General features: G+C 39.5%; 1 protein-coding gene across 1 annotated transcript; it reads left to right on the top strand.

The window, feature by feature from the left end:
• Window positions 1-1157: 1157 nt before the first annotated feature.
• Window positions 1158-26566, top strand: CASS4 (Cas scaffold protein family member 4). The gene is made up of 7 exons (XM_054045018.1): window positions 1158-1401; window positions 13000-13431; window positions 17357-17461; window positions 18217-18366; window positions 21118-22470; window positions 23533-23613; window positions 24412-26566. Exons 1-7 carry the CDS (start codon window positions 1390-1392, stop codon window positions 24823-24825), a joined length of 2547 nt encoding a protein of 848 aa, XP_053900993.1. The 5' UTR covers window positions 1158-1389; the 3' UTR covers window positions 24826-26566.
• Window positions 26567-26667: the final 101 nt, after the last annotated feature.

Genomic DNA, 26667 nt, shown 5'->3' with positions numbered 1-26667 from the left:
CTGACCTTGCAACCACAGCAACCTCGCAGACTCTGCTGTGTGTTGTGCAAGGATTTTAAGCTATCTTTGTGGTCCTGGAGCCTGGGTTGTCAGCCCCTAGCCAGTCAGCCACCAGCAGCAAGTTAGAATAACCTAACTTACACTACTTGCCAAGCACTTTAGGTAACGAGAGGCAGATGTGGGTTATGGAATCCGGAGCCATTCTCTCTTTCTCTACCTTACATCACCTGACCCTCTAGTATAGGAGGGAACTGAGGAGTAGCGTAGGCCTTGAGCGGGCTCTATGCTATTGAAGGTTCCTTCAGCAGAGTCGTCGTCTTGTGGTCAGTTATTACACCTTTAAGGCAGCTCTGTGGCAACAGATTGCATTGTTGTTCCTAAAATATATTTTAAAAAATTCTATGGTGGTACATTTGTGCAATTTCTCTGAGCTGAATTCTCTTCTTGCACTTTCACAACTGATAATCCCAATGCCTGTCACCTAAAAAGGATCAGAATTTGTTGCAAGTGAGCTTCATTTTACCAGACATTTTGCATGACTAGAAAAGTTGGTTGGATGTTTCTGCATTACCAAGTCCACTCCAAGTGCAAAAGGTTAAAATTTAGAGGAAAAAAATAAAAAAAATCCAACTGTTGCCCCCTATAAGACACAGGCACAGTTTTTCATTATAAAAGTGTTTCGGGGAGAAAAAGGGAACGTACTCATTGTAGAAAGAGGAAGGAAAATAATGGAGGCAAGATCTCTTCTGTATAAAGGAACCTTTGAAAATTGTACAAAACACAAGATGTTAAACATGAACTGTTCAGCATTGTTCTCTCAGATTCTCTGCCTTTAAAATATGTGGTTTTTCTGCAGTGATTCATATAGCTGTAAAGGTCTTGCTGAGCCATGACATTTCTAGCGACCGGAACATGAAAAATTCAAAATCAAAGTATTTTTAAATATAAACTGAGGAGGAAGAAGAACTGATACTGTCTTGGGGAAAAAGCCCCCAAATATACTCATCTGTCTTAGCTTCACTGCGGTGTCCACATGAACCTTCTTATAGCACTACAACGTCAGAATTCCTATTTTGGTTTCTGCCTTTTCGTCCTGGAGGCTTGACCGAGTGCCATTCCTTCTTTTGCATGAACATAGCTGCAGGCCATGTAACGTTAGAGAGAATTTACTATGTAATTAGTTCCATTCATTCCCAGTGGCTGTTCACTTCACCCTCGGCAGGGTTCACAGCAAGTCCAGCACTGGGAGGTGTAGGCTGAAAGTCTAATACCCAGGCTTCGAGCCAAACCTTACTATACCGTACTTCAGTCTGAGCTGAAGAACTTCACTTGAGAAGGGGAGAGTGTATTGTGCTCATTTAGGTAATGGAATAATAGAGAAAAGACAAGATGAAAGTTAATGTAAGTACTAAATTATTACCTCTGCTGTATTTTATTTAATGGCATCTAATTTTTTGTGAGAATGTATATGGAATGTATATCTGCATCTGCTACAATCTCTGTTTAAAGCATGCTCTATTCCTGTTTATTAGTTCCTAACATGATACTTTGTAACATACAATCTTAATTTGTAACATGCAATCCATAGTTATCTGCAAAAACACTACTCTATTTTATCAAGAAGAGGGGAAACATTTCTGTCTAAAGAAGTTAGGTTTGACTCAGTCTTCTATAAGTAAAGAATTATACAGTGATATGCTGTACTGGTAAGCAACATTTATGACAATGGCAGATTATTAGATGTCTAATTGGCCATTGTGCCTTCATAATTCCCATGGAATTTTCAGTGAGCACAAGTGATTGCATCTCATCTTCATTTTGGATCTCATTCAAAAGAGGGAAGCTATACAAATGTATGTGCAGTGTAGTAGAAGAGAAATGTATCTTTTATGGAACTGTTCAAATACAACCTATGGGCTGATGATTCTCCCCTTGATGTACAAATGTTAAGTAATATGAGTAAGAGTTACATTTGTGCAGAGAGGACAAAATACACTAGAATGACTGAACACATCATAAAGTCCTGTTCTGCAGTAAAAACAACGAAGAGTCCTTGTGGCACCTTAGAGACTAACAAATTGATTTGGGTATAAGCTTTCGTGGGCTATCCCACGAAAGCTTATGCCCAAATCAATTTGTTAGTCTCTAAGGTTCCTCCTCATTGTTTTTGCTGATACAGACTAACACAGCTATGCCTCTGAAACCTGTTCTACAGTAATGACTGAACTGAAAAAGCGCAAAGAGCCAGTACGATTCCTTTTGTCTTTAGAAAGTTTTGAATACACTCATTTTTTCATGGGAAAACAACACAGTCCCACGCCAGGTTGATCATATATCTGTTATAAATGTGTCTTAATATTTTGGTCTGGATTTTCAGCACTGCACACACCAGCTTGCTGTAACAGCATCTAAAGATGTCCAGCTTGAGATCCAGGTTGTAATTTTCAAAATTGAGCCTCCACATTAGTCGTGGAAAGCTGAACCGCGGATATTAGTCATGAACATTCTTTGCACGTGTTCCTTCCATCCGATTATCTCAAAACACTTTGCAAAGATTTATCCTCACAGCAAATCTTGTGAATAGTATTTTGCTCCCACATTTTATAAGTGGGCAACATGAGGCACAGAGAAGTTAAATGTTTGCCCAAGGTTATATAGCAGCCAAGCTGGGAAGTCATCATTGTCCAGATGACCAGATCCCTGCTTTAAAAAGACTGCACTCCACAGACCACATTTTTCTATTAACCCCATGATGCCAGGTGGAATGACTTCTTCTAGCATTAGTTTCCTTTGTGCAGAAAGATAAGAACTGCCCCAAACTGGAAAACTCTGTGTTTGGTTTTTGTCTAGCAAATAAAGCTGACCTGTGGCAACTGTAGTTTAGGAGGTAATTCCCCCTCATTACCACATAAGTGGCATGCGAACATCATCAGCTTCAACGTGTTCTAATTATGTTTTCTGCATGTAGGTGGAAGTGTGATTTAGTGATTATGGCTGGTCAAAAAAATTCCATCAGCTTTTGTTTGTTTAAGTGGAAAAGCTAGGTTTTCAACTTAATGAAAAGTTCCACAAAAAGTACCTGCTTTCCTAAAATTTTGAAATCAGAAAACCAAAGCCTTTGGGGAATTTTAAATAAAAACTTGGGAATTTAACAATTTTTTTTCTTTTCGTTGATATTTTCTGGTACTTTTGTCAAGGATTAGGGCACTGGGAGCTAGGAGATCTAGCTTCTAGTCCTGATCCTGCTACTGATTCACTGTGAACAGGCAAAATTAGTCTCTAAGGTGCCACATGTATTCCTCATTGTTTTCTATGAACCTGTTTCCCCAATTTCATTTTATTTTACTTGGCTTTCAAATTTAATTCTGACCAAGTTCAGACAGTCACTGTCATCCTATTTTAAATGTCATATGAGCCTGTGGGATAGCATGCAATTGCCATTATGCTATGAAGGGGAAGAAAATATAGCAACAACTAAAATGAAACCTTTGCGATTAGATACATGGCATAAGGTCACTATTGCAAATCAATTTCCTGTAAATCCAGTGGGCGATAAAGGAAACAATAGATGGGATTAGAGCACTGACTAAATCCCTTTGCTGCTCAGTTTCCAGACTTTTTAACAACTTGAGCTTTTAAAAGGTGTAGTGCACAGTGGCAGAGAGAGGATGGCTTACTCAGAGGGGCTAAAGTTGGGGGAAAACAAACAGTCCTTAATTTACAAAGTCTCTTTGGATGAAGCAGAGTAACAAGGTTGTCTTCCAGTTCCTATTGGGTGGCAAAGTTTCCTGGCTGGGCAAAGGACAGAGATCTTTCCTGTGCCTCTTTTCTATATCCCTCCTTTAATGATCCAGTGGCCGGTTCTCAAACAGGGGTTCAGGGGGCCCACAAGCAGGTTTCGAAAGGTCCGCCAAGCAGGGCAGGCGTTAGACTCACTGGGGCCCAGGGCAGAAAGCTGAAGACTCTCCGTGCAGGGCTGAGACCCGCCACCCCGAGCCCAGCCACTTGGGGCTGAAGCCAAAGCCTGAGCAACTTAGCTTTGCAGGGCTATCTATGGCATGGGGCCCTGGGCAATTGCCCAACTTGCTACCCCCTGTCACTGGACCTGGGTTTTATATGGTGAAAAATAGTTGTGGCACAGGTGGGCCATGGAGTTTTTATAGAATGTTGGGGGGACCTTGGAAAGAAAAAGGTTGAGAACCCCTGCTCTAGTCAATCCTTTTTGTTGCTTACTTTAGTGATGGGTATGTACAATCCACCTGAAGCTCTCAATATGTCTTGAGATCTAATCTTGGTAATTTCCCCACTAAACATACCTAAAATATTAACAGGCTGCTAACCCTCAGTATGGCCAGCAAGCCAACACATTTGGAGTCTTCAGGCCAAGACAATTTTGAGATAGAATGAGGCAAAACATAAATAAATGAATTAAATACATTTAAAAATTGGGGGGGGGTAATTAATGTTTTCAAAAAGTTAAGTGCAGGGAATTTTAAAAATATATTGTATTTTTAAAACTCATTTATTATTTTTGATCCCCAACTTCCTAGAAAAATTCATGGCATGTGAAATTTTAGGGAAATAGGGTAAAATTTGGCCCTATTGAATTCAATGGGAGTTTTGCCATAGACTTCAGTGGAGTCAGGAATTGACCAGTTTTGGGGGAGAGAGGAAGGAATTTGAGGAGGGTTGAAAAATAGATTTATAGTAGGAAGGTAGCTTAACTATGGATCAGCTACCAACTCCCCATAATACAGTACTGAGGAAACAGGACTCCATGTATAAAGTCTCCTCCAAAAGGTACCACCCATAGAATGGAAGCCAATTTTTCCAGTTTGGTAAGATCTTCATCCTTCCAAGAGCTGAGCTGATCCTTCTGGATTTGAAATTTTTAGTTCTTGGGATTGTAAACCCGATGCTTAGATTCGCTGACCAAAAAAACGCTTCATTAATGCAGAGCTAAGGTTGCCTTGTGGTATCTCATGCCCTTCCAGAAGAGTTCAGTAACACTGAAACCACTAAAAAACAGGAAATGAACAGTTAATTAGATCCCTAAGTGGTCCTCTAACAGTTAGATAACCCTTTGCATGGAGAATAAAATAGATAGTGTTCCTCTTCATTCCTAGCTCTCAAACACTTATTTATATCCAATCCTGAAAAATTTCTATATGCAAAAACATGCGACTTCTGTTTATGGAACAAGTGTCAAATCAAGCCAAATAGTTAATGCTTGCTACGTTTTTGCTATTTTCTAGTTACATTAACCACAAACAGACCAACAGATGAACTGAAAGCATCTCAGATCATCTGTGCGCCACCAAAAATGTTACACATCATCTACACCAAGAATAAACCAAGGAGGGAAGGATAGCTCAGTGGTTTGACTATTGGCCTCCTAAACCCAGGGTTGTGAAATCAATCCTTGAGGGGGCCATTTAGGGATCTGGGGCAAAAATCTGTCAGGGACAGTACTTGGTCCTGCTGTGAAAGCAGGGGACTGGACTCAATGACTTTTCAAGGTCCCTTCTAGTTCTATGAGATAGGTATATCTCCAAATATATATATATATATATATATATATAAAATGGTCAGGCATAGTCAGAATGAAGGCACATATGTTTAGGGAAACTTCAGACAATTTGAGGATTTTTTTTCTTTTCTTCTGCATGTATTAGTATATTTTAACTGTTGGCAGTCTACAGTTAATTTAATTTGTCAAGTTAAATTGGCCTAACTTAGACTACTATTTAAAAAGGACTCATCTGGGAACCTCATTCCACATCTCAAAAGGCATGTGGAGATTGTTTATTTGTTCAGCTCTTTTCAGAGGTGAATAGATTAACTGGAAACAGTTCAGTAAACATGCCAAGACGTGTCACTGATACATCAACATAATTGTTTTGCAAACTATCCACAGCTTTTAATTGTATCTTCTTCTTCTGCTCAAATATTTTGTCATATTTTCCTGCACTAAAGAGTACTTTAAAAGTTTTAAAAGACACTCAAAGTGTGGCTACAACATCTTTTAAGAATGTAAGTCTCAATCTGCAGAAGGAATTCCCATGACTAAAAATCTGTGTTCAGATTTTTTAAATAGCTATTTAAAAAAAAGCAAACTAAAGACAATAGGAGGAAAAAATCTTTGGAATCATTTTCTTTAGAAATTAAGATTCTGTCAAATGTCTATCATGCTTTTGGATTGTATTAAATAATAAAATTAATAATTAATAAGAATTTTCAAATATAACTTTCAGGTGCCCATAAGTGAAATGCAGGCATTTTGAGAACCTTGCTGACTATTGTAACATGCAATATTTTGCTAGTGACATTTGCTTATATTTCTACTAGATTTTATTTTCTGCACCATGCTTGTGTCGTTTAGTTCTTGGAGATATTAATTCTATATCATGCTGTAAAATAACATTTTTTCTTTATTTATAAATATATGCCATGTTTTTCTATATGTAGCTACAGCTACTTGAGGTTAAATAATTGCATTGTCAGCTTTGTGGACTTCTAACAACATTATTTCCCACTATTTTTCATTAATAAACATACAATTACACAGCAACTTTCATCCTGAAGGATCCCAAAGTGCTTCCCAAATTCTGTACTGCACGTCCATGAATCATTTCAGGTTGGGGGGTGGAGGTTAGCAGCCAGGCAGAACATGGGACCTATATCTGTGCAAAACTTCACCTTTTCAGATTTTGTCTGATCAAGTGCATTATGTGATAAGGAAGAATTTAATTTACCTTTTCAGAAAGGTGAAAGGTTGTGTTGACTGAACTAGGATTCTAACTTGTGTTGCCAGGGAACTAAAACTGCTGCTTTTAGACAGCTAAACCATCTCCGTTATCAGCCTTTAATGTGACTTTCCTCCCCTCAAACTATGTAATTAACTCATGTGGTTATAAATAGGGGTTATACATACATATTCAGAGGAAAATAAGTTCTCAAAGGGAGCTTGGGGATGATGTTCACTTTCTAGGCCTAAATTCGTTCATTGGCTATCTGAAATTTGCCTCACGCTGGGAGTGATTAACACATCATCTGTTGAGGTACCTTCATGAAGTGATGTACTTGGTTTCTAATAAATCATGTTCCTTTATCTTTTTATGGTAGCAGTGGGGTTTATGGGAAAATGTTTGTGTCCTTGCTATATGCCTTTTTAGGGAAGATGGGACCTTTAAAGAAGCAACAAACAACACAGACAAAAATACTTTGATCTCATCTCTGCTGCTTTAGTGTTTATAGTGCATTGAGTATTTCAAGTGTGCATTAAAGAGAAGTATAGAGATCACATAAAACTACCCAAGAGCTGCATACAGCTGGCCTTGTCAGCGTTGTGTGGCTGATGGTGTTAGACAGCCAGTTTCCGGTTCTCTGGTAACAAACAAAAAATGCAATTCTCTTTGGCCTCAGAGCAGAACTATCTCTTATCCCAGCAGCCCACAGAGGTCTCAGTGATCGTGGGAATGATTGACTAATAAACACACACACAATCTTCCGGGAGCATTTCTGCTCAAGTAACAGAAAGGGCCTGTGATAGTGAGTCTTTACACATGTCCCAGGCAAGTGTGAAAGACTATTTGGGGCCTGGTTTTGAAAAATGAGCTCAAGTTTGGTGCCCCCAATTCTGCACCCACATATAATCTTGGGGCAAATAACTGCAGATACCGTTGATGACACATCAATATCTAGCAGCCTGACTGTACTGGCAGATCAGGTAGTCAAATGTTTAAATCTCATAAAATAGGTCTGCAGTTATTTGCAGCCACAAAATTATGCACACAGTTACTGTGGGCACAAAATCAGGTACCAGGCTGAGCTCTTTTAAGAGTCAGTGTCTTATTGTAAAGCATCTCGGAACAACTAGAGCAGGGGTAGGCAACCTATGGCCCGCATGCCGAAGGCGGCACGCGAGCTGATTTTCAGCGGCACTCACACTGCCCGGGTCATGGCCACCAGTCCAGGGGGCTCTGCATTTTAATTTAATTTTAAATGAAGCTTCTTAAACATTTTAAAAACCTTATTTACTTTACATACAACAATAGGTTATTTATATATATTATAGACTTATAGAAAGAGACCTTCTAAAAGGTTAAAATGTATTACTGGCACGCGGAACCTGAAATTAGAGTGAATAAATGAAGACTCGGCACACCACTTCTGAAAGGTTGCCGACCCCTGAACTTGACCAACCAATGGCTGCTTAGTAATTCACTATGCTTCTCAGAGTAAATGTAAATCAGAGAATGGAGGATCTGAGGCCTTGGCTACACTGGCAATTCACAGCGCTGCACTTGCTGCACTCAGGGGTGTGAAAAAACACCCCCCTGAGCGCAGCGAGTGCAGCGCTGTAAAGCGCCAGTGTAATCAGTGCCTGCAGCGCTGCACGCTCGCTCGCAGCACTGCAAGCTATTCCCCTCGGAGAGGTGGAGAACTTGCAGCATTGCGAGAGAGCTCTCGCAGCGCTGGCGGCGCGACTACACTCGCGCTTCACAGCGCTGCCGCGGCAATGCTGTGAATCTGCAAGTGTAGCCAAGGCCTGAGTGCAGTTTTCTATGCTGTGAGAGTATTGCTGAATGGCAGAGCAAAGACCAGGGAATGATGGCTCCTGGTGTTATGCCAGGTTCTGTCAGTGACTCTCTTAATCTCACTGTACCTCAGTTAGTCACCTATAAAACTAGTAAAATAATACCTTCCTCACAGGGGTATTACAGAGGGCTTTAGTCTGCCAATCTAGCATGTTTCACCAGTACTAAATTTACTTACAAATGATTTTCAAAGTGTGTGTGTATCACCCATTCAGGTGCTGGCCCATGACTGGGGCTCCAAAGTATTCCTGTGATACAAATAATATGTAATATAGCTGCTAATGATAATATAGCTGCTAAAAGCTATATTAAAAGCTAATATAGATTCCTTAGATAAAAGGTACTACATAAAGTATTCTGCTCATTCACTCACTCCCTAGCTGTCAAAGTTATGAGAGTCATGATGACTAACCACCATAATCAGAAAGGAAATGAGAGGGGAAAAAAGGTACTTACTATATTTAATAATAGATAGGCAAAGGAGAACACAAGGCATGGAACAAAGGCAAAGCTATACAATTTACCATTTTTATGCCCTTCAAAAATGTTCTTTTTTCTTTATTTTGTGGAGCTCAAGGGTTAATTGCAGAACAACCTACCTCACTGGCTTTGTGTTGCTGGTGCTGGCGTAACAATATGCTGTTGTGGTTTTCCCTTGGTCCTTCATTACTGGGAACACGGAAAATACACAGAAATCTGAAACCTTTCAAGGGAGGAAGTTGGGTTTTCGCAACAAGATCTAGATGCAAAATGCTTTACAATTTATGGCAGGAATTGGTGCCAGGAGGTTAAAATAACAGTAAATTAACAAACATTTAGAATTTGGGTAATAATGTTGTAGCACATTTATAAGGTTTCGTAACTGTTTCTGCATGCTCCTAAAATCTCTTCAAATATGAGTGTGAAGGCAAATAGGCCTAAAATCCTCACTAATATATTCAGGCAGTTTCCATGCCTTTTGAACATACAGTGACAATTGTCATACATCATATCATCCAACAGACGAGCAGACAATAACACCTACAAACATAAGATTTATTATACCAATCAGATTACTGGTCTCTCTAATCTGGAATCAGACTTCCAGCAGTGGCCAGTACCTATGCTCCAGAGGAGAGGCACAGGAAGAAATCCTATATTATCTCCTGATTGTACAATGCAGAATAGGGGATTAGAAAGGAATTGGCTCCTGACCTCCATGGTGCTGATCATATTCCCCGAAGCACGGGCTTTAACTTAGTATCACTCTAGGTTACATAGCTATATTAATGGACATAACATTACTATTTGCCCTTCTGTAAATCTCATTAAGGTATTTGTGACACAATGACTTCCCTTGGGACCAAAGTCCACACGTCAATATATGCAATGTAAAGGCATCTTTGTTTTCACTTGTTCCAAACTGACTGCCTTCTCAAATCTAATTTAGCCACAGAACATAGGTAATCATATTTATGAATGTTGGCTTAGAAGTTATAACACACTCTGGGCCATGTACAGTTTTTATTAATAATGCCAATATCTGTATATCAAGGGACAAACTGACTCCTATACTTAAGAAAATGAGGCCTCATTTTCGCTAAGCCTCCAACTAATTTTTTGTTCCCCCTTGGTTATTATTGGACCTTGATGATGATTCACCAGATGAAACATTTATTGGTACAGGTCTAATTAAACTTTTCTGTAACACTTTTTGCTGCAGAATGAACTTTAAGATACAAGAATAAAGGATGGGGATTAAGGATTCTTTAGTGTCATCTCTGATAGTGGGGTTGTCTTGCCCCATACATTTACAATTGAAGGAGACCCATCTATCCCTATGCAAGGAGATTAGAGAGTACTTGGCATATTTCCCCCAGAAATGCCTGCTGAAATCATATTTGAGTGTCACTGAAGCACTGATGATGTGACTGTTATTTCATACATTCATATAACATGGGCCATAACTTGTGGTCCTTATTTGCAGAGATTCCTACTGAAGTACATGGGCTAAGCTTAAACTTCTTGTAAGTGCGTTCAACCCTTCTGAAATCAGATAGTTTTATGTATACTGCAATTGCAGACTCAGGCATAAAAATACTTACCATAGCGTTTTCTCAACAAATAATTATCTACAGATAGGTTGATAGTCAAATGTCTTTTCAAGTCATACCATGGGTATCACCTCTCATTTGCATTGGTGCAACTAGGAAGGATGGTCTTGTGCTTACCACTCCAGTTTGGAACTCCTTCTTTATCTGGGTTTATTTCCTGGCTATGCCACAGGTTTCCTGTGAGAGCTTAGACAAGTCACTTAATTGCTCTATGCCTCAGTTGCACCCCATCTGCAAAATGATGATATAAATATTCCCTTTGTCCATCCTTTCTATTTAGTTCACAAGCTCTTAGGGGCAGGGACTGTCTGTTACTGTGTGTTTATACAGTGCATAGCACAATGGGACCCCACTATTGGTTGGAGTCGCTCGGTGCTATTGTAATATTACTGCTAACCATACTAGGAAAATCTGGCCTTTATTCACAATTGTGACAATGTGAAATGCCCTATCCCTCTCTGGGTTATACTGTATGATGAGATTACAGAATGTCTCACTTAAACACATGTGGTCCCAAGCATTTGGTATCGTCAAAGTAGAATTTGGGACTGACACGTACAAGGCAACAAGAGCATTTTAATCAAACTAGGACATAAGGTAAGTGGGACTGTTGCTGTCCATCTCTGACAGCTGCTAGTGCAGTATGTGTGGATAAACCCATGTATCATAAAAGGGCCATTGTTCCAAGCCATCCCGATGAAGAAATTTATGCTACCAACAACAGGCCGCTTTATCAGCTGAGCTGACAAATTGATTTTCTTCTCTTGATACTTCAAACCAGCTGTTGCTTTATGGCAAATGCGCTGGATAAAAATACAAGGCATTATGTTTCCAATGCAGACGCTATCTCTTTGGACATTACTCGCACTTCTGGATAAGAAACTGTTTTTCCTAATCCACATTCCATGGAGAAAGTGGTTGATCTTATTTTGAAGCTGAAAATAAATCCATGTATGGGAAATAGTATGTGCATACTTTTTTTTATTCTTTCATCAGCTGTAGTAAATTGTACAAAAATGCCTCCAATGATGAAGACCACGTTTGCTACTACTTTTGGCTGGTTTAATGATAGTAAAATCAATTGCTTACTAAAAACCTGAGTTCTAAGAACAAAACATGTTTAGCCACATACACGTGATCAGTATAAACATTAAATAGAGTGGAAGCATAGTTCACTGGGTTAGTATGCTTGTATAGGACTTAGCAGATGCAGGTTCAAGTCCATGCTCTGTCACAAATGTGTCGTATGCCTCAGTTCCCACCTATAATATGTGGCTAATAGCACTTCCTAACCTAATGGAAGTGCAGTGAGGATAAATACATGAGAAGATGCTTAGATGCTATCATAATGGGGGCCATATAAGTATCTCGTGGAGATTATCTTCCACCAGTAAAGTGACTAGCAGCATCATTATTCTCAGATCTGTTATTATGCTCATTGATTTGAAATTTCCTTAATCTCATGTTCACAGCAGGGGTCTTGCCTACTCTGAATACTTTAGGGAAATCTCTGTCCACCCCACCCCACCCCTATGCTGGCACAGGTGCTTCTCTCCCAGTACTAACACTGGTGGAAATGCTAGTGTAGACTGGCAACTGGTGATTATTTATATATATATTTATTATTTATATAACCCAGAACCGCTGGGTTATTTTCTTGATATTTTCTTGAAATCCCCAGGGTAGTGACTACCAGGTGGTTCATTTATATCTGGCTCTAAGAAAGGAAATGAATAATAACACCTCCAGCATTGTGTTTTATATGAAAAGAGAGGGAGGATGGATATGTGGTTAACACTCAGAGCTGTGAGGCACTCAGATACCAGATGTGATAGAGTTGTAGATAGATAGCTTGATTAGACAGAAGTTAGGAGATGAGGGTTCTATTCTTGACTCTGTCACAGACTTCCTGTGTGACCTTAGTAGCTTTATGCCTTAGTACCCTTATCAGGAAAACTTAGCTAATGATATTTTCCTACTTTGCAGGGGTGTTCATGAGACTTATATAATTCATGTTTTCATTGAGATCCTCCGATGGAAGGTGCTGGAAAAAAGCGAAGTATTATTATGGTATTATTTATTTATATAACACACTAAAACATGGCAGGCATATGTTCAAAAGGTTTAACTTCGTAAAACCAATGCCTTGAGAACTGACCCTTAGGATAAATATTAGCAGTTTTGAATTTGCATGAATTTAGGTGCTGAGAAATGTTAATCTGGTAGCTCCATATAACACTTCTGAATAATACAAGCAGTGCAAATGTTACTGCATGTGGTTTTTTAAATTTGTTTTTCCTCTCTAGAATACCTTGGCAAAAGCATTATATGACAACAAGGCTGAGTGTTCAGATGAGCTAGCCTTCCGCAAAGGAGACATCCTAACGGTTCTTGAACAGAATGTCTTAGAGAGTGAAGGATGGTGGAAATGTTCCCTCCATGGAAGACAAGGCCTAGCTCCTGCTAATCGCCTCCAACTCCTTGCTAGTTCCCAGGCAGACATGTTGTCTCTCTCCTCTGAACATGATTCCCAGGAATTGCCCATCTGTCAACAAAATATCTACCAGGTCCCATCAGCTCCCAAGTCTTCCACATTGTCACCTACGTATGAACGGATGGACAGTTGGATTAAGCCACTTCCTTCTTCTGTTTCTTCTCCACCTACTCAAGAAATATATCAGGTGCCAGCTTTAGCTGCACAATTATTCAGTGAAAAGACCCAAAGCCTAACCAATCAGGTAAGAATATAAGCAAGTATTAAGGTGCCAAGTGTTGGAAAATACCAGTGAGGGGAAGGGAAGCCTGACGGTTTTTACTTTTTCAGGGACTTGAGAATTTCAGTTGAAAGTTGCAGTGAAGTCAGTCAAGTAAATTATGCTTTGTTTAGGCGACTTGAATAAATACTGTTATACATTCATAGCATTCTATAGGAAATATTCCTATAAAACTCATATAGTCATCCCTGGAATCACATCAGCCCCTGCCAAAATACAGCCACCTCCGTGACAGTAAGTAGCAGCTATATAATGCCCAACCATTTAGGACAGGAAGTGAAGAGGAATATAATAACTGCTTTGGGTGGAATATAGAGATTTATGGGTCATACAAAATTGCTTAAAATTCCTTAAGCTATAAAATTCCAGAGCTTCATACTTCAGTGGTTGCGGCACAGACACACATTTCTTCACATTTGTGGGGTTTTTGACACTTATAGAAGATAATTTGTAACAATGTGGTTATAGAACTTCTCAGTCAGACTGTCATCTTCTCTCACTGAGATGCTGCAACTCTCTTCCCTTTAGTCTCTCCACGTCCCAGTTCTTCAACAAGTTAAAAATGCTGCTGCCAGTCTTCTCATGCACCAGGTCACCTCCTTCTCCAGACAACTCCATTGACTCCCTATCCATTTCAGGAGTCACTTCAAAACTGCTCCCTTGTTGCAGCTTCTCAGTGAGATACCCTCTCTTTCTCTGCTCATGCTTTCTTTAGGCCTGGATGCATGATTACCCAGTTCACATTTGGGTGATCCCATCAATACTCAGGTGCTCCAACAGCCCGTATAAGTGCCAATATTATTTTTATTAAATGTGAATAGAGTGCCCTAACATAGGCAGTTGAAAACTGCCATCCCTGTAACAAAGAATTGCCTCAGAGGCCTTCCTAATTAAAAATGAGCAGTAATAGCAGGGATTTATCAGTGCAGTTCACTACAGTTTATTTTACTTTATGTTTTGTCTCACAGGCTCATGGGGCCTTGGATATGGGAGCTTCACATTAACCATCCCCTAAATTAGTTCTCAAACTTTTGTACTGGTGACCCCTTTCACATAGCAAGCCTCTGAGTGTGACCCCCCTTATAAATTAAAAACACTTTTTAATATATTTAACACCATTATAAATGCTGGAGGCAAAGTGGGGTTTGGGGTGGAGGCTGACAGCTCGCGACCCCCCCATGTAATAACCTCACGACCTCCTGAGGAGTCCTGACCCCCAGTTTGAGAACCCCTGCCCTAAATGAAACGTATGTTACAAAGGTTAAATGATCTAAGGCAGAGACTTAAATATTAAGTCAGTCTATAAAGGATGCAGGAGATTCATCTAATCATTTACTGTAGGCCATCATTTCACTCCATTTACCTCCTTTAGCCATCTTCCCTACCTTTGCATCAAAAGGAAAGATACAGTGACAACAGTGTTGCTCTATGTATTACCTGGTGAACAGATGCTGAAAAACCAAGTGAACTTAGTGTATCCATGGAGATTGAGGTCCATTTTTTCAAAATAGCACTTCCAGTTTTCATGGGTGATTACCATAATTGCACAATCAAACTGTGTAACTGAATGTTCAAAGGAACATAATTAGCCTTCTGCACAGGCAATGACCTGATCTGCACAGGCAATGACCTGATCTATGCACCTAATTACAAAGAAGGCATACACAAATTGGGTATGACATTTCACGAACATTTTGCATATGCAATTGTGCCTCCAACTTTTAAAAAAAACAGGCCCTGAAATTGTCACATACCCATTTTCTATTGAATTAGGAGCACAAGCTGAGAGTTAGATAGATAGATAGATAGCAAGCAAAGCCATCTATCTATCTATACTGTTGCCCTGTGATACCTGCTAAGCTGCTATGTTATATGTTGTATCTACCTTATTCAGCTATAACTGTTTTCTTTAACAAGGAAAGAAAAATACTTTAAAATCTTTAAGATGTTTCTAATATTTACACTTTCAGGTTTGCCTGAGCTACATCACAGTTGCTACTACAAAGAACAACTGTACCACAGGAGTCAACAGCCACACATACACACGCATTTAAAGGTGTAGAAGTAGACAGCCCATCTGAGTGCAGCAGTACAAATTGAAGTATCCTAGATTACCCCATGTACATGGTATGGGACAACTGGCATATCTTCTGACATGTTCAGCTGTTCTCTCAGCAGCTGGGTGAAGCTACTCAGTCTTTGAGGGACTCTGATTGAAAAAAATAAGCCCCTCTGAAAAAACCTGTGTGCATGCTCCACCTACATTTTAAAGCTTGTAATTTTGTTACTTCTCGTCCAATAAAAATTTCAGCCATTTGTTGTCTTAGTCTGCCTGATCCTGAAAATATGCAAAGCGATTTTTTTTCTGTAGCAAATCTGGTAATAGAGTGTGATATTCACTAATTCACATTTTACTATCAACCAAATAAGATTGTCTGTATGTGAAAGTAGGTTTGGGCCAAACCAGAACTTTTTAGCTGGACTCTACTTATCTTCTTACCTACTCTGCACAGAAAAAGAAAGCCTGTTCTCTTATAGTTCTGTCAGTGTAGAAGGTTTGTAAGACAGAAGGCTCCTTTTGCAGAATAATAACAGAATTCATGTTCATTTATTTATTTCCTGTCCTTACAAGAAACCAACGTTTCAGTCAGCCAGGCCTTTCTCAAATATGAAACAGGGAGATAAAAAGCTGGGACCTTGTCCTTCCGCCACACAATATGTCCTTCCGCCACATTGCTCTGAATTTGGTGGGTGTGATTGTTAATATGGTGAAGAAGAACACTGCCTCTCATTCTTAAATGGCTTATTGCAACATAAAGCTTCAGTAGAAGCTCCTTCTGGTCAGAAATTTGTTGTTGCAATGGTTTATTTATAGACCCACTGTGCAGTCCCAAGGGCATCTCATTGCTGAATAGACAAAATTCAGGGTGGTTTCGGAGTGAGTGAAAAATCCTTTCCCCAGTGCTCGTATCTATTAGCAGTCTGCTAGCATTTTAACTAAACATATCCACAGCCTCCAGTCATGGCGGTATTTTCATTCCTATGCCTCTTAAAACAACGTTTCAAGCAAAGAATGAAATAAATCTGTAACTGGTCTATGCATTAGAGCACCCTCATTAGGCTCATGTGCTCTAGGAGTTGGACAGGACCAGAGAAAGAGGTGAGAACAACAGACTTTGCTTCTTCTGAGAGAAGTCCAACCTCCTTTATCGCACCATATACTTTAATAATAGTGGTGCTACCACCCACTATAATCTCATTTCAGATGTCTTGCAAAACCATGCTCTGAAGTGTCCCTAGCCTCTGTTTGCCAGAAGCTGGGAATGGGCGACAGAGGATGGATCACTTGATGATTACCTGTTCTTTTCATTCCCTCTGAGACACTTGGCATTGGCCACTGTCGGAAGACAGGAAACTAGCTAGATGGACCAGTGGTCTGACCCAGTAAGGCCGTTCTTATGTTCTTACATTCCTGTACCGTAGGAAAGGTGGAGTAGAAACCCCATAGACTTCTTTTCAGTTGTTCTACTTTTTGGGAGCCAAAAGATCTGGTTGGTATCTGGATCAGGATAGATTCACTACACATCTTTTCTATTTCCTGGGCTATATGTGAGGCAGAATGCCTTTAATCTATCAATAATTCATCTCTGAAATAGAGTGGAAATACTAGTAAAGGGGATTTATAGGAAAAATAAACCCTGTCTGTTTAATAGGTAGACAATGAGCAGTTTTCAAGTTTAGGATCAGTGAATATTTGACAGAAGCTTTTTAATTAACACCCCCAAAAGGAATTCTTCCAGCAATGGCCATCAGACTCATTACATTCTCACAGATGCCCTAAGATCACTTCAACTTTCTCATTACATTCTTCTTTTCTTCCCCCCTCAAGCACCGGTTTACTCTTCCCACAGCATCTCAGACCTCCATAGCATATACAAAAAATGAGGCTTATGATGTTCCATCACCACAACACCGGGTGGCCTTATTCACTCAGGTGAGTCTTGTCATGTCCATCAAGTGGGACTGGAATTCAGGACTTCTGAGTTCCTTATCATATGCAACAGTGCTAGAAAATTTAAAAGTAAATTATAACTTTTCTATTCATTTATTGTTTGAACTCTGCTATAAAGATTGGTAGAGAATTCTATAGGAAAGTTAAAAAAAACGATAAGAATCTGATTCTCTTTTAAATTTGATAGATTTTTTTAAATAATATATTTGGATCCAAATCTTCAAAAATTAAGTGTAACATCCAACTGCGCCACCTAGTGCCCATCTCCCCTCCCTACAGCATTATGATTTTATTCAACAGTCCACTCCAGTAGAGTCTAAGGCTTGGTCTACACTAAACCCCCAAATCGAACTAAGGTACGCAACTTCAGCTACGTGAATAACGTAGCTGAAGTAGACATACCTTAGTTCGAACTTACCCCCGTCCAGACCCGGCAGGCAGGCTCCCCCGTCGACTCTGCGTACTCCTCGCGGCGAGCAGGATTACCGGAGTCGACGGGGAGCACTTCTGAGTTCGATTTATCGCGTCCAGACTAGATGCAATAAATCGAACCCAGAAGTTCGATTGCCTGCCGCCAAACCAGCGCAGTAAGTATAGACAAGCCCTAAGAACTGTATCCTGCTCTGAGTACACACACAGAATACCTGCAAGAACTCAAGGCAGTTATGTCCCTAAGTCTTCAAGTTGGTGCTATGATAAACAGTATTTAAGTCAACCTTACTTTTGTATTTTATTAGAGGTGTGCCACTCCACCCACAGCCAGAAAGGGCTCTATACCGATCCCCTCCAAAGAATATATCCAGGAAGAACGGCAACAGCTTTATGACATCCCATCCAGCTCGGAAAAGGCAGAAATCTATGTCCAGCAAGACCCTCCAGGGAGCAGTGTAAGTGTTACTCACTGAATGGCAGAGAATAGTCTCTCATTAATACTGTCACACTCATACAGCAGAACACATGAAAAGGTGTATGGTTAATCTAATATGCTGTACATGCCTCTGATGTGAGGTGGGGCACCGGCACAATAGTTAAGTGCCTTCAATCTGCTAAGAAGAATAAACATAAAAACAGCACTACTTGAATGTTACATTTCTTTAATATCATAGAACCATAGACATGTAGGACTGGAAGGGACCTTGAGGTATCTAGTCCCTCCCCCTGTGCTGAGACAGGGCCACGTACACCTGTCATAGATGATCCTTGACAGGTGTTTGTCTAACCTGTTTTTAAAAAACTCCAGTGATGGGGATTCCACCAACTCCCTTGGTAACTTATTCCAGAACTTAACTGTCCTTATAGTTGGAAAGTTTTTCCTAATATCTAACCTAAATTTCCCTTGCTACAGATTAAGCCCATTATTTCTTTTCCTACCTTTAGAGGACATGGAGAACAGTTGATCACAGTCCTCTTTATAACAGCCCTTAACATATTTGAAGACTGTTATCAAGTCCCCCCCTTGGTCTTTTTTTCCTCAAGTCTAAACATACCCATTTTTTTAACTTTTCCCCATAGATCAGGTTTTCTAAATCTTTTATCATTTTGTTTCTCTCCTCTGGACTTTCTCCATTTTGTTCATGTTTCTTAATGTGTGGTGCCCCAAACTGGACACAATACTCCAGTAGAGTAGAGCATGACAATTACCTCCCAAGTCTTACACACAATGCTCCTTTAATACACCCCAGAGTACTAGCCTTTTTTTGCAACTCTATTACATAGTTGACTCACATTCAATTTGTGATCCACTATAACCCTCTCCCCAAATCCTTCTCTACATTAGTATTACCTAGACGTTTTTGTATTTCCTCTTTTTGTATTTGTGCTTTTTTTCTTTCTTAAGTGCACTTTGCATTTTCTTGTATTGAATTTAATCTTATAGATTTCAGATCAATTCTCCAATTTGTCAAGGTCATTTTGAATTCTAAACCTGTCCTCCAAAGTACTTGCAACACCTCCTGTCTTGATGTAATCTGCAAATTTTATAAGCATATTCTCCACTCCATTATCCAAGTCATTAATGAAAATGTTGAATAGTACTTGACCCAAAACAGACTCCCACAGGACCCCAATAGATATATCCTCCCTGTTGTACAGTGAACCATTGATAACTATTCTTTTAGTGTGGTTTTTCAGCCAGTTGTGCATCCATTTTATAGTAATTTAATCTAGTCCACATTTGGTGGATTTTTTATTTTTAATATTAAGTAAGTTTAAAGTAAGAAATGAGACTAGTTATACTGGATATCTGCTGGAGATGGAACTATCATTGTATTTGTTTGATTACTATATTTAAAGTGACATTTGTCACCAAAAAAGGTGACTCAGGGAACTATTTGGTAAGTAAAACAGATGTCAGATTCTTATATTCTTGAATATCTGCATGTTTGTAACCTTGAAGCAGAAACAAATAACTTGCATTGTATTGTAAGAAGAGAATGTGATCTAGTGGCTATTGCTCTGCCAATGACTCGTGCACAACCTTGGGCAAGACACCTAATCTACGTGTATCACAGTGTATCCACTTAAAAATAGGAATTATATTATTATTAATAATAATTGTATCATGCCAAAAACTGTGCTGGGAGCTTTACAAGGATAGCCAAATAGATAATGAGATCCATGTTCCAAAGAACTTACAATTTTAAATACGTAATACTTACACCTCATGGGGATGTGGTGAGACTTCACCAGTATTTGTAAAGCATTTTGAGATCCTTGGGTGAAAAGTGAAAACTGTAGGCTCAGTCGTGATGAGTGGACACTGGCTTGCTTTGGGGGTAGTGTGAAGCGGCACACCCCAGCTTAAACTCTGGGAGGGATTGTGTCTCAGTGAGCATCCCATTGTTCAGGGGAGCCATTAGAGGTGCAGCTTGCCCATGCCTTGTATATCTGGCCAGCTGCATGGACCAATGAAGAGGGGAAAGTCAGGGATCCACCTCTTCCCTGCCACTTGTGAGGGTGTCTTGCACCCCTGGAAACCTTGGCAAACCACAGACTCTGCAATTGTGCCCAGCGACTGCATACTCCTGTTGCATCTTGAACTCCCTCCCCACTACCCTTGTGAAACAGCAAAGCACTATCTGGCCCGAAATGTATAATTATTCTTATATTGGCCTTATTGCACCAGAATCAGTCATCGTTCTTCAGCTGTAGAGGTCAGATGTACACAAGCAGCTATTGTATGCCATTGAATAAGATCAGTATGCATCTCAGGAAGCCTTTGAAAATGTAAACACAGTGCAATTATTTTAGTGTGGTCAGCTGTGCATTTTTTTTGTTTTAATTTGCGTGTGTGCATGTGTGTATATGACTACCGGAAATTAAAGAGGTTGGAATCAGTTCTGCTAGTTAACAGGCTCATGAGATCTTGTTTGCTTCACTATATGAAACTGTCCTTGATCGACATTACCTTGCAGTTTGATAATCTGTGGATGTGACAAAAATATACTTGGTCAAAATATTAGATATTTCATATTTGCAATGTGATTGTGCATTTCAGAGAGGAAGGAGAATTAGAACTATGTGCCAGAGCCACAGTTGGTATAAATCGGCATAGCTACATTGATTTCATTGACCTATGCCTATGGATCTGACCTTATATTTCTAAATGTCGCTTGTAAACCTTGTGTACTGCTTTCCAGGTGTATGATGTCCCCCCCACAACTGCAAGAGACCATGACATTTCACTACAAAATTTATCTCAAATAAAATGTTTGGGTCATTATACTACCTTGCCAAATCCTCGGAAGTCAGAATGGATTTATGATATTCCGGTATCACCTGAAAAAATGGGTTTAAAAAAAGATCCTTCCAATCGTTCCCTGGAAAAGCAGGTGCTGTATGACATACCGCCAGCCAGATATGGTTCTAGTTTGCAAAATGTTCCATCAACAAATAGCAAAAGCAAATCAGTGAATCCACAAATGTATGATGTCCCACCAACACAGAGAAAATTAACCTTTCCTGATATCCCTCGTTATAACGTACCATCCTCATGTGACATGCAACTTTTGCAGCAAAACGGTAACTATCATGTTCCACCAAGCTTTCTGACGCCAAGGGTTGAACAGAACTCTGAACCAAATGTTTATGATACTCCAAAAGTGCTGCCTACTGCTTTACAGCACAGGAAAGGGACTGAAAACAACAGTAGTTTTGGAAACCATACTTACAACATTCCTCCACAGCTGTCAAAAGATTCCAAATTAGAACAAGACAGGTTATCAGTTTCCAGTGTGGACAGTAGAACCAGTACCCTATCTACATTATCCAGCACTTCTGCTGAGTCCTCTTCTATGTCATCATCAGAAGAACCTGCAAAAGAAATTGAATTGGAGCTTGACTTAGCCATAGAAGCATTGACCAAGCTGCAGCACAGTGTATCCAGTTCAGTTGCAAGTCTGATGATTTTTGTAAGCAGTAAGTGGAGATTCCGGGAACACCTGGAGACAAACCTTGAGGAAATCCATAGAGCAATTGATCACATAAAAGTATCTTTGGGAGAATTCTTGGACTTTGCTCAAGCCATCAAGGTGAATGCCTCTTGCGTCACTGACAATAACCTTCAAACCAGAATTAAAACACAACTGAAAATTCTTACAGACTCATTCCAGATCTTGGTAGAAACAAGGGAAGCACTGAATAACTGCAAGTGGTCACTGGAAGTTCTGGTCATTAAGAAACCTCAGAATAACCCAGATGATCTTGATCGGTTTGTTATGGTAGCCCGCACAATTCCAGATGATATCAAGAGATTTGTATCTATCATCATAGCTAATGGAAAGCTTCTCTTCAAAAAGAATTGCAAGGAAGAAGAGACCAAGACACCAAAAATTGGTACAGATTATAAAATGGCAAAGCCGATCCCAATACCCAGAAGAAGAGAACTTGATTCACTCCAAAGAAATACTTTGGATAAACCAAACAAAAACAAAGTCTCTTCTGAGAAATCAAGAGAAAATGTCACTGAAGACTGTGATTATGTTCAGTTACAGGTCAGTGTAACATGATTTGCTGCCAATTTTCTGCTTCATGTTGTTTGCAGGTAAGTTTACTTGCTCTATTTTAACTTTGTTTTATCACAAACCTCGCTTTGGTTTATATTCAGTTTCACCTGCTAGCCTGATTGCCTACCTCCAGGCCTTCGGGAGCCACAACCGAGGCAGCCAATCAATTATAGAAGGACTAGAGAAGTGGGGCTTGTCCATTCTTAGAGAGCAATTCTTGAACCTCACCACCCAGATGTGCTTAAGGCTAAATTTTCAGCCCAGCTTCAAACAATGTGTTTCTTTAGGGTGCTATTTGTTTCGTGTCAGCATATTTAACGTTAATGGTTATGGCACAATTTTGTGTTTTGGGTGCACATCAACTACGGTGCTCAGATGCAGGAAATGTCAGCTTCCGTGTTTGTGATTTGCTAGAAAATGTGGCTTTGAGGTGTAGGGGTAATTTACAAAATGTGGTAAAACATAAACCAAATGGTCTGAGCAACTTAATCTTATATTGTAGATTACCTGACCCATTTATTAATTTTCCAGGTGCTTGTCAGTTGAGTAATTTTTCCCGAAAGGGAGAAATGCCAGCGACTCCAAGAAGCTCACTAGGAACATTGCTCTAGCTCTTGCTTTTACACGGAAGGTGCTCAGATACTATGGGCAGCAGTATAAAACCCTGAAAGAGAGAGAGAGAAAGTATTTAAATCAAATGCCAGGAAATAATATCTCGACTTAAACAATATTGGAAGTTACTCTGGATAAAGAACAAGTATCAGACAGTAAATGGCTCTGTCATAACTGGAATACTATCATTAGCTGGAAGTAGTTCATTGATAATGGGTCCGATGCTACTACTCCTTTCAGGATCAGCTCCTAAATTCTGTAGTAGAAATTGCAGCTGATCAGTTACGCTTTAACAGCAGGTGTCATTGTATACAGTAGCAACATTTTGGCTGCATGTAAGTTTTAAAACAAGGAATTCTTATGCCACTATCTAAAACAAAACCTGACATAGTATGTTGAAACAATATATAAATCATTTAAAGTGTTTTCATTTTTCAGAAGTCTCCTGGGTTGGAACAGGCACAAAAAACCCTTTCAGCAAAAGAGGTGGCAAAGAAGAATGCAGATTTAAAAACAAAGGTATTTCTGATTTTGAAAATTGTTGCTAGTAAAGGCTTTTGGTCCCTGAAGTTATATATGGCTTCTACACTTTGCTGACATTTTAAAAAGCTAGAATTTGACTGGAAAAATAAATTTTTATGAAGGGATTCTTTTTTCTTTTTTTACTGATCTTTTGTCCGGGACCAGTGCTTGGAACAATTTACAAGTCCTGAAAGCATGTGTACTAGTCTAGGGAAGTCCTTCTAATCCTCATGTCATGAGATCCTGGAATTTTAAATCATAGCATTATTTACTGTCTTGCCCTTTTCACTTTATTTTGAGTATAGCTGAACCAGCTAATATCTCAAAGGCCATGATAAGAGATGAAAGCCTTGATTTTCAGATTTCTGATTACCTTCAATTCCCCTGAAGCCAGTACCTTGTACAATCAGGCCTAAATGCTTTATAGTATTTGAAAACTAGAATTCCAAGTGTTCAGCCTTTTTAAAGCATTGATTTTTAACTCCAACAGTTCCTGTGACATCAGCTACTAAAATCATGTTGTAAGTGAAGTGTGTGTATGTGGGCAAAAGATAGATTACAATTGGGATCATATCATTTTAAGATCTGATATTTCATGGCCTACCAAAGCTAGAAATAGTGCTTTATAATTACAAAAGGTCTCCAGGCTGCGACAATTTTGGGGCTGTGGCAAATCAGCTGCAGCGACGAGAAGAATAATTTATTTAATTGAAACTACAGGAGAATACAGGATAAGGAGACAATTTCTGTGTTACCAAACTGAATATCTTTCTTGTTTTCTTTTCCCTTTTTTAGGTTTTCCCACCTTCAAAAAAGCATAATATTCAGAACAACCTGGACTTGGCAAAGAAAATCACTCTCTCAGAAACCTGTAGACTGTATTTTGGTGCCCTTCACAAGGCCATTCGGGTATTTACCAGTAGTCTTAGCAATAATCAACCACCTGAAGTCTTCATAGCACAGAGCAAACTGATCATTATGGTGGGACAAAAGTTGGTAGATTCTCTCTGTCAGGAAACTCAAGAAAAGGATATTCGGAATGACATCCTCTGCAGCAGCAGCCAGTTTTGTAGCCTGCTGAAGAATTTGGCGGTTGCCACCAAAAATGCTGCAGTGCAGTATCCAAATACAGGTGCCGTGCAGGAACTTCAAAATCAAGCTGATGAGCTGTCTAAATACACTCAGCAGTTTAGAGCAATGATGGAATGAAGAAGTCTTTCCATTCTTAGAATAGAATGGTGAAAACTTTAGGATCTCCCCCTATTTTTGGGTTTTAACCCTTCAACTATGGTATCCTGAGAGCCAAGGAAGACAGGACTCCACAAAGAACCCAAATGCCAGTATTAAATCAGCCATACCCTGTACAGGTTGCTGTTGGGCAATGAAAGGTGTACTAAGGCCCTGAGAGCAGGAGACACTAGGAACATTACACAGGCTGCGGCAGCAAGCCTTGGCCTCCCAGTCTGGGTTGACAGATTTGGGTTAGTGGGGCATGCTCTGGTGCTCTAAAAACAGATGTATAGACGGCGCTTTGAAGTGACAGTGAAACAACCCCTCCTAGGCTTCAGAGCTTGTGCTCCAGCCCAAGCTGCAATTTCAAAGCGCTGTTTATACACCTATTTTTAGAGTGCTAGTGAAAGCCAGCTACCCCGAGTCTATCACCCTAGGCTAGGAGGCTGACTCCCACGGGCTGTGTAGAAATGCCCACTATGACCAGGAATAGAATTTGTACTTTCCACACGACAGTTTAGAGCACTGTCTGGAAAATGCTGAGTCAACCCTTCCAATCAATCGTTTGAGTGACTTGGCAAAAATTGCCATCGAGCATTGTTATACAATTATTTTATTATTTGTTTGATTTCTTATCTTTCCAAACAAAGCAGTTAAATATATTTTTCTATTCTTTTTCACTTGGAAATGTAAGTGTTTTACTGGTTTTCCTGATAACAGACCAAGATTTAAACTGTGATACATTTTTATGTGAAGCCATCATCATTCTCCCTTTTCCAGGGGATTGTTTACTGTATTTGTTTTAATCTACAGATATTTTTAATAAAATGTCATTTACAGATCTTTCATATTACAATGTTATGAGCACATTATGGAACAAATTCTGGCAGATTATGTGTATATAGGCCTCAGAAAACCCATACCCAGCACCATAGACAAAGCTGTGTTCCCCATTCTGGTTCTCATCTAAACCCACGGAGCAACTACTGCTTCACAGGTCTTCCATGAAAGAAGCTATAATGGACCATTACAGAATTGGCCTCAAAGTTTAGGGAGCATGGTCAGCATATTTATGATCACTAACACACATAAGATCTGTGCAGGTTGTTCATGCAAAATGAGGGTGAATGTCAAGACAGGAATAATCTGTTTATTGGGTTGCTGCTGGCCAGAATATGGGTGCACAGTAATGCTGCTCTTGCAGGATACATGTGCGCTCATTTTGAGGACACTTCTGCATAGTTCAGGAATTTGATCCAATGATTTTTGTATGATTTCGCTCTCTCTCTGGGGTTCAGATATTATAGTGATGGGGGCCATATAAATACCTAAATAGGTTTTTGTGTGTTGTTTTGTGGTTTTTTTTAGCAATTAATTTATTTTTAAAAAAAATATGGCTTAAATTTTCAAGTCTTGTCTTCCTTTTGTAGGTACAATTTGTATCTGTATCTTCTGATAATCATGCAGATAGTTTTGCCAGTATTTGCAGTCACAATTCATTTGTGGATGCAAAAATTTGGGTGCAATTTGTCCCTGTAAAGAAAATTTGGCTGTCTCGGTGTAATGTTCCAACATGCAACAGAATGCATTGCTGAAACAGCTGCATTCAGACAGATTTACGATGGAAGTGCAAAGAAAAAATATTTAAGCCGCTCTTTATTTTGAGCACACTGTACATATTTTGGCCTGACCTGATATCTGCAGAAATTTGTTCTCTGCATTTCCGATGTTTAATTTTGTTCTTCTATTTTCCCTTTTAAATGAGTTTTACAATTTTTGTAGTTCACAAAACATTAATAAATAACATATTGATAAAAATAT

Source organism: Malaclemys terrapin, chromosome 12, assembly GCF_027887155.1.
Source record: "Malaclemys terrapin pileata isolate rMalTer1 chromosome 12, rMalTer1.hap1, whole genome shotgun sequence".
Lineage (NCBI taxonomy): Eukaryota > Metazoa > Chordata > Testudines > Emydidae > Malaclemys > Malaclemys terrapin.
The sequence above is the reverse complement of the archived record's forward strand: the minus strand, read 5'-3'. Positions and strand labels throughout refer to the sequence as shown.

Bases quoted from the DNA above. Each gene is read 5' to 3' on its own strand.
- CASS4 (XM_054045018.1), top strand. The intron at 17,462-18,216 runs GTGAGTCTTGTC...GTATTTTATTAG, and splicing joins GGGTGGCCTTATTCACTCAG to AGGTGTGCCACTCCACCCAC. The intron at 23,614-24,411 runs GTATTTCTGATT...TCCCTTTTTTAG, and splicing joins ATGCAGATTTAAAAACAAAG to GTTTTCCCACCTTCAAAAAA.